The 12,679-nt window shown below is 51.3% G+C and overlaps 1 gene segment (V, D, J or C); it reads right to left on the bottom strand.

Annotated features, from left to right (window-relative positions):
- Positions 1-10,886: 10,886 nt before the first annotated feature.
- LOC123347635 lies at positions 10,887-11,513 on the bottom strand. The segment is given in 2 exon segments: positions 10,887-11,374; positions 11,468-11,513. Coding segments are annotated over 2 exon segments (534 nt in total).
- Between the last annotated feature and the right edge of the window lie 1,166 nt (positions 11,514-12,679).

The following is a 12,679-nucleotide window of genomic DNA, read 5'->3' on the forward strand; positions in this document are numbered from 1 at the left end:
TCTTGTTGCCATAAAAGAAGGGAAACGCCTCAGCGGGCAGTTCTGTGTCTGGGGAGAAGCTGAGACTCCCCGACTCAGGGGTTTGTATTTAAATAGGAAGGCCCCGGGGCAGGGATTTGCATGCGGGTCTCCCCAGCGGGTATAAAGGGAGGGACACCGCTAGGCAGGGAGCGCTGTCTGTGGGAAGCAGCGTCCCGCATCCCCTCACGTCTTAGCGTGTGACCCGAAGTCATGTCATCTTCACTGGAGCCCTTCAGGGAAGCAAGGGGCTGTGGATCGGGTCCCTACACTGGGGGCTTCCAATCCAGCTGCGCCTGGTGCCGAATGCCCCGGGCAGAGCTGAACAAACAAGAGAGGGGAGATGTTCAGAGACGTGACACTGTCCCGGGAGTGTTGGATGGGGAAGGAGCCGCAGCTGCGGGGAGCCGCCCGCACAGGCTGGTTCCGGCCGGGCACCAGAGAGCGAGAATCCGCTTCAGGGAGAGGGAGAGAGCTGGGCACGGAGGGGCGGGGCGGGTTGTGGGCTCTGTCAGAGTAAAGGCCGTGACTGCACTAACCCAGGGACAGTCTGAGCACACGCTGGGGGGAAACGCATCGCCCTGGTGTCCACTGCTTTTCCTGTAGCAGGGACACCTGTGAGGCGGAGAGACAGTGTGTGTGAGAGACACACGCTGCTGTGCCCTGCGGTGGGGAGTGAAACTTGCTCCGTGTATAGGGATATGTCAGTGCTGAAGCCCAGACAGTCCCTTACACCGGCCTGTAAAGTGTCCGGAGACATTTCTGAGAAAAACAGGGAACGGCTCAGAGACAACCAATATTCTGGGATCATAAACTCTGCTCTTTCTCTCAAACACCGTGACCGCCAAGGAGAAATCAGACTCTCACCTCTATGGGCCTCGACCAAACCGTCTGAGAACCAAGGGCCCTGTCATTTCATGGCCCTCTCCATTCCATCCTACATCTGCTCTCAGCATAATTAAATGAATCTATCTAGATTTAAACAGGAAACACCTGGGGAGGGATGTGCATGCATATTTCATCCAGGGAGGTTTGGAGTTGAAAGGGGCTGTGAGCAGGAGCCCTAGATTGATAGTCTGACTCTATCCACAAATGGGCATCTCCCTGGTACTGGCTACTGATATTTTACCAATTGCTATTGCCAGAAAAATTCCATCGATCAGGCTTGGCAAAGGAAAGGACTAAGTTCAGGCTTTGTCTTCCAGAAATGTGAGCATCATAGTATATCCAGGCTAACGTTGTGTTTTCATAACTAACGTTATAAAAGACCTGAGTCATCGATTTATCTATCTCCTTTCACAACCATCACTCTCCTGTTAGCCAACACTTCCCCGGCATCACAGGACAATGTCTGCCACCTTCAGGGAGAGAAATGCTTTAAGGGGCTGATTCAATGCCCATAGCTATCAATTCTGAAAACTTTCTCTGACTTTACTGAGCTTTGGGTAAGGCCAAAGGAAGGACAATCAGTCTGGGGTCAGAGCCTCACAGATGTGAATTCTGGAAGCTCCAAGAAACCAAGGCTGCTACCCTGACTGACAATGGCTGGTGTTCTGGCCAGTTATTCAAAAGATTAAAACATTAGTAACAGAAAGAAGAGATCTAGTGATACAATGAGATGAGGGCCAGGCACTCAACTAATTGAAATTGCAAGCCTGATTTAAGAGAGCATCCTTTCTATACATGTACGGATTCATTCAGTGCCCAACTATCCCGTGCCTTCTTGGCTCATACCACAGAATGCCAAATAAGGACAAACTGCTGAAAAATAGGGCAGATACACCCCAAGATTGGTGGCTAATCCAGGAGCGGTGCCAGGGTTTTCGGCACCCTAGGCGCAGAGTCGGCTCTACCCATTTTGCCAGTCCCGCGGCTCCGGTGGACCTGCTGCAGACGTTTCTGCGGAGGGTCCGCTGGTCCCGCGGCTCCAGTGGACCTGCCGCAGGCGTGCCTGTGGATGCTCCACCGGAGCCGCAGGACCAGCGGACCCTCCACAGGTACGCCTGTGGGAGGTCCACCGGAGGCGCCTGCCGCCCTCCCGGCAAAATGCCACCCCCCCCAATCCTGGCGCCCTAGGCGACTACCTAGGTCGCCTAAATGGAAGTGCCGGCCCTGGGCTAATCCCCCATAGGATATAACAAACCAGCAACAAAAGTAAACTTCTGTTTCACCACACTGGATAACAAGGAGTCATAAAAGCAGTTTCCTTAGGCATTCCAGTCCTTGTATTACCACTGAAAACACTAGACTTAGAGAAGAGTGGTTCCTTAAAACCAATCTCTTCAAATTAGGGGTTCTTCTGATCCCAAAGGACCAAACACACACCCGGGTCAATATATAATTTAGATCTTACCCAAAAATCACTCTGATGACAATCCTTTAGTATCTAAAATGTAAAGGTTTATAGAAAGAAAGAAAGAAAGAAAGAAAGAAAGAAAGAAAGAAAGAAAGGTGAGAGTTAAAATTGGTTAAAGGAATCAGTCACATACAGTAATTGCAAAGTTCTTGGATTGGGCTCGTAGCAGTGATGGAATAAACTGCTGGCTTATGTCAAGTCTCTGGCTGCTTCCAAATCATTGGAAGGTCCTCAGTGCATTGGTTCGAATGCTCCCATTCGTATAAGTCAATACTCTAGAGCAGGGGTGGGCAAACTTTTTGGCCTGAGAGCCGCATGAGGTTTCCTAAATTGTATGGAGGGCCAGTTAGGGGAGGGGGTCATGGCCCAGCCCTCACCTCCTATCTGTCCCCTGGACTCCTGCCTCATCCATCCCCCCCCCCATTGCCTTACAGCCCCTCTGGAACCCCTGCCCCATCCAACCACCCCTTCTCCCTGTCCCCTAACTGCCCCCAAAACCCCTGCCCCTGCCTGTCCTCTGCCTGCCCCCTGCCACCCCATCCAACCCCCTCTCCTTCCTGACTGCCCCCCAGGACCCATGTCCCCATTCAACCCCTTGGTTCCCCTGACCATCATCCACACCCCTGCCCCTGATCACCACCCCGAATATCCCTGCCCTCTATCCAACCCCCCCCCCCCCGCCCGCTTTCTGCCCCCTTACCACACTGCCTGGAGCACCGGTGGATGGGGGTTCTACAGCCACATCACCCGACTTGAGCCAGGACATGCTGCCACCACCGCCGCCACCTCCACGCAGCACAGAGACAAGGTCACGCTGGGCTCTGCAGCTGTGCTGCCCCAGGAGCTCACAGTCCTGATGCACAGAGCATTGCGCTGGTGGCAGAGTGAGCGAGCTGAGGCTGCGGGGGAGGGGACACAGCAGGGGAGGGGCCGGGTGTAGCCTCCTGGGGCTGGAGCTCGTGGGCCAGGCAGGATGGTCCCGTGGGCTGGATGTGGCCCGTGGGCCATAGTTTGCCCACCTCTGTTCTAGAGGTTTGAGCAGGAAAAAGGCAAAACAGAGGTGTTTCTAGGACCTTTTATATTTTCTGCCATGTGGAGGGAAACCCATGTTTCAAACAAAGCCCTCAGCACAGCTAGTGGAAAATTACAGGTGATAAGATAGTATTTGGAGTCACATGGTTGAGTCACATGTCCATGCATGATTCCCTTAGTCACTGCAGGAAGCCATTACGTATACCCCAGACAGCAGGTTTGCAGGACAGTCCATCCAGTGTAGATGGGCATCTCCCATGGTCCACTGTCAGTTAAGTGCTTCTTGATAAGCCACTTAATTTGAATAGTCCCTCCAAGATGTGCTGGATAACTACCTTGTGGGTGTTACTCCAGGAACAAACATTTGAAATCCAGATATAGCACAGTAACCTGTCCGGACTCACCCCTGCGGCGCCTCCTGCTGGTCGTCCTTGGGAATTAGCTCAGTCGTTCGGAGCGCCCTCTGCAGGCCGGTGATCCACCTGTCTTCTCCCGGCCTCCATGTCCCTCCCAGGACCCCGGTGCCTTTTTATATGGGGTGCTGCCCCCTGGCAGTAACCCCTTTCTCTCTGGGTCTCCCTTCCTCGGGGAACCCCCACCCTCTATCCCCACCTTGCCTCAGTGTATGGCTACTGCCAGTCATTGTCTAGCTCCACGTCCTGGGGCAGACTGCAGTATCAGCCACTCATCACTGGCAAGGAGGGTTTGGACCTGCTGCCTTTGCCTATCCCTGGGCTGCCCTCTGCAACCCCCAGTACCTCTTGGCCTAAAGCTAGGCTGCAGCCTGGGGCCTTCCAGGCAGGAGCTCCCCAGCTCCTCTGCCTTCCCCCAGCCCTTACGGGCTTAGTCAATAGGTCAATTAAGTGCCAAACTGGTACTTAATTGGGTCAAATTGGGTCAATGATATGATATTCTTAACCTCTTTCAGAGGGTATGGCTGGAGAGTCTTGCCCGCATGCTCGGGGTTCAGCTGACCGCCATATTTGGGGTCGGGAAGGAATTTTCCTCCAGGGCAGATTGGCAGTGCCCCTGGAGGTTTTTCGCCTTCCTCCGAAGCATGGGGCAGGGGTCGCTTGCTAAAAGAGTGGGTAGATCGGCTAATGTGGCCTGCATCTTGCAGGAGGTCAGACTAGATGACCATAATGGTCCCTTCTGATCTTGAATTCTATGATTCTATGATTCTATGCTTCACTCAGGTACCTGGTCTCAAGCTCCCTGCAGCCAGGCCCATCTCCCTCTACAGCTAGAGAGAGACTGACTGTTTTCCTTCTGGCTTCCCTGGCCTTCTTATAAGGCCCTGCAGCTCTGTTTGGGGCATGGCCCCAGCTGCAGCCACTTCCCCAATCAGCCCAGCCTAAAGCCCCTGCCCAGGGCTGTTTTAAAGCCCCAAAAGGACAGGAGCGGGTAGCCACCCCGCTACAAGCGCCAATATGCATTAGTTCAAATACAAAAATAATAATAGCAGATATATCAATCTCCTAGAACGGGCCTTGAAAGGCTATTGAGTCCTGCTACCTTTACTAGCAGGACCAAGTACTGATTTCTGCCCCAGATCCCTAAGTGGCCCCCTCAAGGATTGAACTCACAACCCTGGATTTAACAGGCCCATGCTCAAACCACTGAGCTATCACTCCCCTTGAATATGTATATTAAGATAGCATAATCATAACCAGCAAATCATAACCTTTTCCTAGACACCTCACTGGACAACCTTTATAGCGAATATAACAGTGTTTGCAACAATTATCTATATGGTCATGTTTTAATCAGATAACATCAGACCAACAACAATGAATCAACAATAAGCAAAAAGGAATTAATGAGAAGCCTTACCACTTATTGATAAGCAGTTATCAATTACTGATTATCGATAGAAAAATCAATCACCACGACTGCAATTCTGAAAAAAAAGAAACCGAAGAGGCTCCAAGTTTATAATTTGGGAATGAGTACTTAAGCATGAGGCTTCCTGGCAAAGACACCCTTTACTCAAATGTCACTGAAATCTAGAGGGCAGGCTAGAAGTTTTTGTCTCTTATAAAGAAGGGGATATGCAAATGGGGTTACAATTTCCTGCTTACATTTTTCTCTCTCTCTCCTGCCCAGGAGGTACCAAGAGAAACAATCCACAACCCCTGTGTCTCTGCAGCTACCAGCCAGTCTCCCTGAGAAATTTCCACTCCAACATCAGGGAAAATGAGACTTTGGCTCCATTTACTTTTCCTTCTGGCAGCTCTGGAAGGTATTTTCTCTCCACAAATCCACTGCAGAAGCAGGAGACTATCACTGTATTTCTGCAATGATATTCACATACTCTGTAAAATGCTCTTCCATATTTTATTCCCTTTCATTCTTCCCTCCTCCCCTTTTCTTACACAGGGGCCCGGTCACAGGTTGTTCTGACCCAGTCCGGTCGAGAAATGAAGATGCCCGAAGAACCCACTGGCTGAAATGTGCTGTGAGCAGGCTCGCTGTTACCAGCTATTACATGGCGTGGTTCAAACAGGAGCCCGGAAAGGGGCTGGAGAGGCTGGTCAGGTGTCACACACCTGCAGCTACAAATTACTACTCTGACAGCATAAAGGGCTGTTTCACAGCCTCCAAGGACAGCTCCAATTTCTACTTGCAAATGAACAGCCTGAAACTCCAGGACACCACCATGTGTTACTGCGCGAGATACACAGTGAGGGGGAAGCCATCTGAGCTCAGACAAAAACCTTCCCCTGAAGAGATTCGGGAAGGGATTTCCTGGGGATGGCGCTCTCATTCCGCAGAAATGAGAACAGACACAAAGTATCTCCCCCTGTTGACACCGCACAGTGACTCCATCTCCTCCCGGGGAGCGCAGGGAGCAGATGGCCCGGGGGTATTTCGTGGAGCATGTGCATCCCCCTTCACCCCCAGTGACTCTCTGATCAGACATGCTCCAGTTTAAGGCTTCCTCCTTCTCCCACTGAAGTCACTGGAGAAGCTGAGCCCTCAGCAAAGAGCAGTGGGAATACTGAGTCCTGAGTGCAGATTATGGGCTGGAAGAGTCCGGCCAATAAACTAGAAGTGACCTTCCCTGGCTGCCCATTGATAATCCTCTATGTGTGAAATTCACCCTTTGTAAAGGGGCCATCACAAGGGCCTATCCAGCTACTGAGCACCAGAAGTAACTTTTATCCTACCCCTGCAGAACTGACCCTTCTCCTCAGACTAAGCAATTTCACTCCAAAATCCTTTCCAACAATACAGCCTCAAACACAAATTTTGCAGAATTATCTTTGCACAGTTTGCATCCTAATTTGCACACACAATTTATTTTAAACTTTATTAAAACTTAGGGGCACAAACATATAGGCCTCAGGGTCTCAGCAGCACCTTTTATTCAGGCAGGGCCTGGCCCCTGGATCTGTGCTTTGTTTGAAGTGAGATTTGGCTAGAACTGGATTTTTAGTGGTATTATTTAAAAACAAAACAAAACCAATTTATCTTAAACCTACAAAACAAGAGTTTTACAAACCAGGAGTGTTGATTAAGGTCCTTAAAACCTCACATATTTACACAATATATATTTACACACACACACAAATATATACATATTCTTTTTCTTAACATTCCTTGCACTATTATTATTTTTTTACACAACTGTACCCCAATTATTCTCCCATCTTGTACACTCAGAGACAGCCAAGTTAATTTCCGATAGAAACTCCTTATGTTCCATTAGTGAATTTGATTAACTCATCCAATAGTCAAATAATATAGAGCAGAGTATCTGGCTGCCTGCTACCTGCAGCAGCCTTTACAGACCACTTCTTTTGGGAAAGGGCCCATTTTCCTTCAGAATAGCTGTAAAGGCTTCTTGGGACAAAAACATAGTGGTGGTAGTAGCCACTTTGCTTGACCCCCTTGTATAATTTAACTACCAAGCTTCCACGGAATGTGACTGCACAGAGATGCCCATATAGTTACATTTTATATCTGGGTTTTATTATTAAACCAAGAATTCCCTTTTTAGAAAACCTCAATTGTTACCCTTTAACTTTTTCACAACCGTTACTTTTAACATTTTTGTCCAAACAAACATTTCCCATGAGTATCCAACGTACCCCCCATTAAAACCTCATAAAACAAAAGTGCGGAAAGGAGGGAAGGGGTTGGGAAGCAACGAATTAACCCTGTGAGGTCACTTTAAAGTACAAGGTAACAGCAGCCAATTAAGTAAACTGAAATAAAAGGATATAGTTAGCTCTGCACCAAGAGTAGGCTCCCTAGAGTAGGCTCCCCCCCCAGGTGTGTATCCTGGCTCTGGGAGAAGAGGGGGGGTTGTTACCTGCTCCTGCCATTTGTTCACTTTGAAACCTCCTTATTTCTTCACTCCCCTAGGCCCAAGTCCCAGCTCCTGTCTCTTAAGCTGGTCTGTTAACTCTGCTTTTGACTCCCAACCCTGTTGTGCCAAATCATCTTTAACCACCAACTCTAATTTACAACCTTCCAGTAGCCTTCGCTGGAGTAGCACCAAACTTGAAAGATTACTGGCAGCTTTCCATAATGCTGCCTTTACTTCAAACCTCTTACAAGTGGACATAAGTGCCTCCTTTCCCTGGAAGGCATCCTCTCCCCATGGGCATGGACCTCTTTCTGCTACTCATTTACCAAGGACGGTGGGCTCCTCAGCCACCCCTATCCCTCTGGGTCCCTTAACACTGCTCCCATTTCCTTCTTAGTCTCATCCTAAATTGACCTCTTTACCTGGATTATAATTTGAAATGATCTGGAGAAACTGGAGAAATAGTCTGATGTAAATAGGATGAAATTCAATAAGGACAAATGCAAAGTACTCCACTTAGGAAGGAACAATCCGTAGCACACATACAGAATGGGAAATGACGGCCTAGGAAGGAGTACGGCAGAAAGGAATCTGGGGGTCATAGGGGATCACAAGCTTAATATGAGTCAACAATGTAACACTGTTAAAAAGAGCGAACATCATTCTGGGATGTGTTAGCAGGAGTGTTGTAAGCAAGACACAAGAAGTAATTCTTCTGCTCTACTCCACACTGATTTGCTCTGAAATATTGTGTCCAGTTCTGGTTGCCACATTTCAGGAAAGAGGTGGACAAATTAGAAAAAGTCCAGAGAAGAGCAACACAAATAATTAAAAGTCTAGAAAACATAACCTATGAGGGAAGAATGAGTTTGTTTACTCCAGAGAAGAGAAGACTGAGAGGGATGTGATAACAGTTTGCAAGTACATAAAAGGAGGAGCACAAGGATGAGGGTGACAAATTATTCTCTTTAACCTCTGAGGATAGGACAGGAAGCAATGGGCTTAAATTGCATCAAGGGAGGTTTGACATTAGGAAAAAGGTCCTAACTGTCAGGGTGGTTAAGCATTGGAATCAATTTCCCAGGAAGGTTGTGGAATCTCCCTCCCTGAAGATTTTAAAGAGCAGGTTGGACAAACCCCTGTCAGGGATGGTCTAGATAATGCTTAGTCCTGCCATGAGTGCAGGCGACAGGACTAGATGACCTCTCGAGGTCCCTTCCAGTCCCAGGAATCTATGATTCTATAGATGGATACTGACGTACGGGCTGGTATGGAGGACTGGTAAGAAAAGGTGCAGTAGCTACCAGCAAGAAAATGGAGCATTCCCTCCCTCTCTGACTCCTCCTCCTGGCTCCAGAAATATTGAGGGTCTGGGGGCCTGGCTCCATGAATGTTAGGGGCTAGATCTCCCACCTGGCCCCACCTGCTGCCCCCCCACACCTCCCCTGAGTGTGTCCTGGCCCCCCTTTGCTGCCCCCATGCACCTCCCTGGATCCGGCCATGGCTGGAGCCGTGTCTCTCCCCTGAAGCTCCATGCTGCCTGCCTGCATTAACTGCCACTGCAGGGTCCTTCTGCGCCCCCTCCACTACTACCAGGGCAGGCTGCCCTTCCCCCTCAGACCCTTTCATTTGCCAATGGGACCCTCCACCAGTACAGCCACCCCCCCCCCCGCCTGCAGTCACCACTCTTGCCCCACGCTGGACAAGGAGCAGCCCCATTCCCCACCCCCAGTGAGGCTACAGTGAGGGTCCACAGCAGGGGAGGTGGTACACATATGCTGGCAGCCCCCCCCCCCCCGTCATGGCACCCACCACAGGGGAGGCGAGGGGGATTCCTGGACCTGAGAGGGGCCCTAGGAGCATGTGCAGTGATAGTGTGGGGGTTGAGTGTGCTGCCAGGAGGGAGAAGGGGGTCCCTACCCCAGAGCTCACTGCTGCTGGCAGGGGGAGGGCTGGGGGGAGTCCTCCTCTCTGGCTCCAGTCCCAGGGCAGCCTGCCTGCACCCCAAACTCATCCCCAGCACTGCCCCACCCCAGAGCCCACACCCCCATCCAGAGCCCTCATCTCCCCGCACCCCAACACTCTGTCCTAGCCCTGAGCCTCTCCAACACCCCAAACCCCTCATCTCCAGCCCCAGCCAGAGCCCTCATCCCCATGCACCCTAACCCTCTGCTTCAGCCCTGAGTCCCCTCCCACGCCCCAAACTCCTCATCCCCAGCCACACCCCAAATCCACCCCCAGCCTCACCCCACAGCCCTCACCCCTGCACCACCTCCCTCTGCACCCCTTCTTATCTCCGAACTCCCTCCCAGAACCTGAGCCCCCTCCCTCCGCACTCCCTCCCAGAGCCTGCACCCTGCACCCCTCCTGCACCGTAGTCCCCTTCCCCAGCCCAGGGCCTGCACTCCAGACCTCCTCCCCCACCCAAACTCCCTCCCAGAGCCTTGGGCAGGTGGGGGGGTGGAGTTGGAGGGGCAGAGTTTGGGCAGGGGCAGGTTCTGGGCACCACCACAATTTCTACAAACCTACCACCCCTGCTGGCAAGAGCTGGTGCACCATACCAGGGTGGACCGGCTTCCTGAGGCAGCAATTTAAAGGGCTGGAGCCCAGGGTCCTTTAAATTGCCACCAGAGCCTCACTGCCAGAGCCCTGGGGTAGCAGCGGCGGGGCTTGGGTGGCAATTTAAAGGGCCCAGGGCTCCTGCTGCGGCTACCGCCCCGGGCCCTTTAAATTGCCTGCTTTAAATCGCCCCCGAACCCCAGGGCTCCCAGACACCTCTGCAGCTGGAAGCTCAGGGGGTGATTTAAAGGGTTTGTGGCTCCCACAGCTTAGCCCTGGGCCCTTTAAATCCTGATTTAAAGGGCCTGGGGATTTAAAGGTCCCACCTCCTCCATGTTATATCCTTGGGGGCAGCCGGTTTAGGAAGAAATCACTTGAGGCCAGAGAGCAGACAGCTAACAAAACTACCATTTTATTTACAGATACAGAGCTCACCCAACTGGCCAAAGCTGGCTGGGCTATCCCCTAATAATCTAACTCAGTTGCCATAGGAATAAAAACCATGACAACCAAATACACAACACTCTAGTGGAGGCCACCCTCTTCCGGTGGAGGCGACGCCCCTCCTCCAGACTCTGGAGTACCAGCAAGTGCTTTAAGTTATTTTCACCCCTGGAGACTGAGCTCTGAAACCTGAGGACTGATTTGTTTTTCACTCTGGTTGTAGAAGCAATTCCTGTGCCCACTCCTGGATTGTTTGTGGAAGTGCTGTCCCGAGCGGCTGCCGGGAGAAGGGCGATTCCGCAGCCTGGGTTTTTGTATGATCACAAACCGGTTTCGTTTCACTGTGTCACTCGCACAGTAATAGCGGGCGGTGTCCTCGGGCTTCAGGCCGGTCAGTTGCAGATACAGCTCACTCTTGGGATTATCCCTGGAGATGGTGAATCGGCCTTTCACTGAATCAAGGTAGAATGTACTCCCACTCCTGCTTATATAAGCGACCCATTCTAGCCCCTTGCCAGGAGCCTGGCGGACCCAGCTCATGTAGGCACTGCTGAAGGTGAACCCTGAGGCTTTGCACGAGAGGCGGAGAGAGTCTCCGGGCTTTTTCACACCCCCTCCAGACTCCACCAGCTGCACCTGGGACCGGACACCTGGGAATAAAGACAGGCCATTAATATCGGTATAAAAACAGCGGTAACACAATATTCTTCTAACTCTGCGAGTTATTCAGAGGATGTAAATACCTTCCAAAGCTGCTACAGCGAAAATGGACAGGAGCAAAAATCCCATTTTCCCGGGTGCTGGAGGGGAAAGTTCTCAGGGACTGGCCGGTGACTGCACAGACCCAGGGGCTGCGGATTGTGTCTCCGGGTGCAGCCTGGGCAGAGGGAGGCACAGATTTAAACAGGAAATTGTTTCCCTCATTTGCATGTCCCCGCTTTATAAGAGACACACCCTCCTGCTGCCAGTGATCTGTGTGACTTGTCCTAGGGCTCTGGGTGCGGGAGTCAGACTATCCCATCCTGTGTGTCTGTGCAGCGCCGGGCACAGGGTGCTGGGGTCCTCCTGACACTTTCGGACCCCTGGGAGGAATGACCAGCTCCCTGCAGTGACTGTATTTCTTCACCCAGGAACTGAGGGCCTGCCTATTGTGAGGTGATACTGGGGCTGAGGGTGACTCAGCTGTGGAGCCCCGTTCCATGTACATAAGGGCCATGCAATGTCCAGTCATGGGGGGTCAGTATCTGGGGAGGGGTCGTGTCCCAGAGATCCATTGGGCTGGGCCACCCACTGGAGAGGGAAGATTCCCCATGGTGCTGGGACGGATTGGGGACGGAAGTCCCTTTCCCTTCCCGGCAGTGACCGGCTCCATTGAAATGATCCGTAACACTAGGAACGTGATCTGAGCAAGCCTGGCTCGTGCTTTGGGCCGGGTCTGGGGCCCGCCTGTGGGTGCAGGTGGGAGAAGCTGGTGGGGGGAGGGGGTGTCTGAGGGCAGAGTTAAAGTTTTGCAGTGGAGCCTCCCTGACATTAGTGGGCCGAGAGCGGCGTGTCTGGGAGTCTTTCTTTAGGGGAGAGTCGAGGGAGGATCTAGGCTACAGTGAAGGAAGATTATTCTGCAAGTAATATCCGAGTGATCCAGCCTCGGTTGCCCATTCACTGCTGAGCATCATCATCGAGATCATTTACGCAGTTAATTATTAATAAGCAATAAAGTGTTGACAGAAGCTTTCTCCTGGTTGCGTTTAAAGAACTTGTGTGACATGAACTCTACGTGTTTCTAAACCATTTCCATTGTGTAATATTGAGAGATAACAACAAAAATATTTCCATTCCCACTGACTTTCAGACAAGTATCAGCATTCCCGCTGAAACACAGATCTCCATTCCCATGACCATTCGTGTTCCCTTTCATATCCCCACCCTCATTCACACACACTGAAGACAGAGAGAGA

Source organism: Mauremys mutica, chromosome 13 (assembly GCF_020497125.1).
Source record: "Mauremys mutica isolate MM-2020 ecotype Southern chromosome 13, ASM2049712v1, whole genome shotgun sequence".
In the NCBI taxonomy this organism is placed as follows: Eukaryota; Metazoa; Chordata; order Testudines; family Geoemydidae; genus Mauremys; species Mauremys mutica.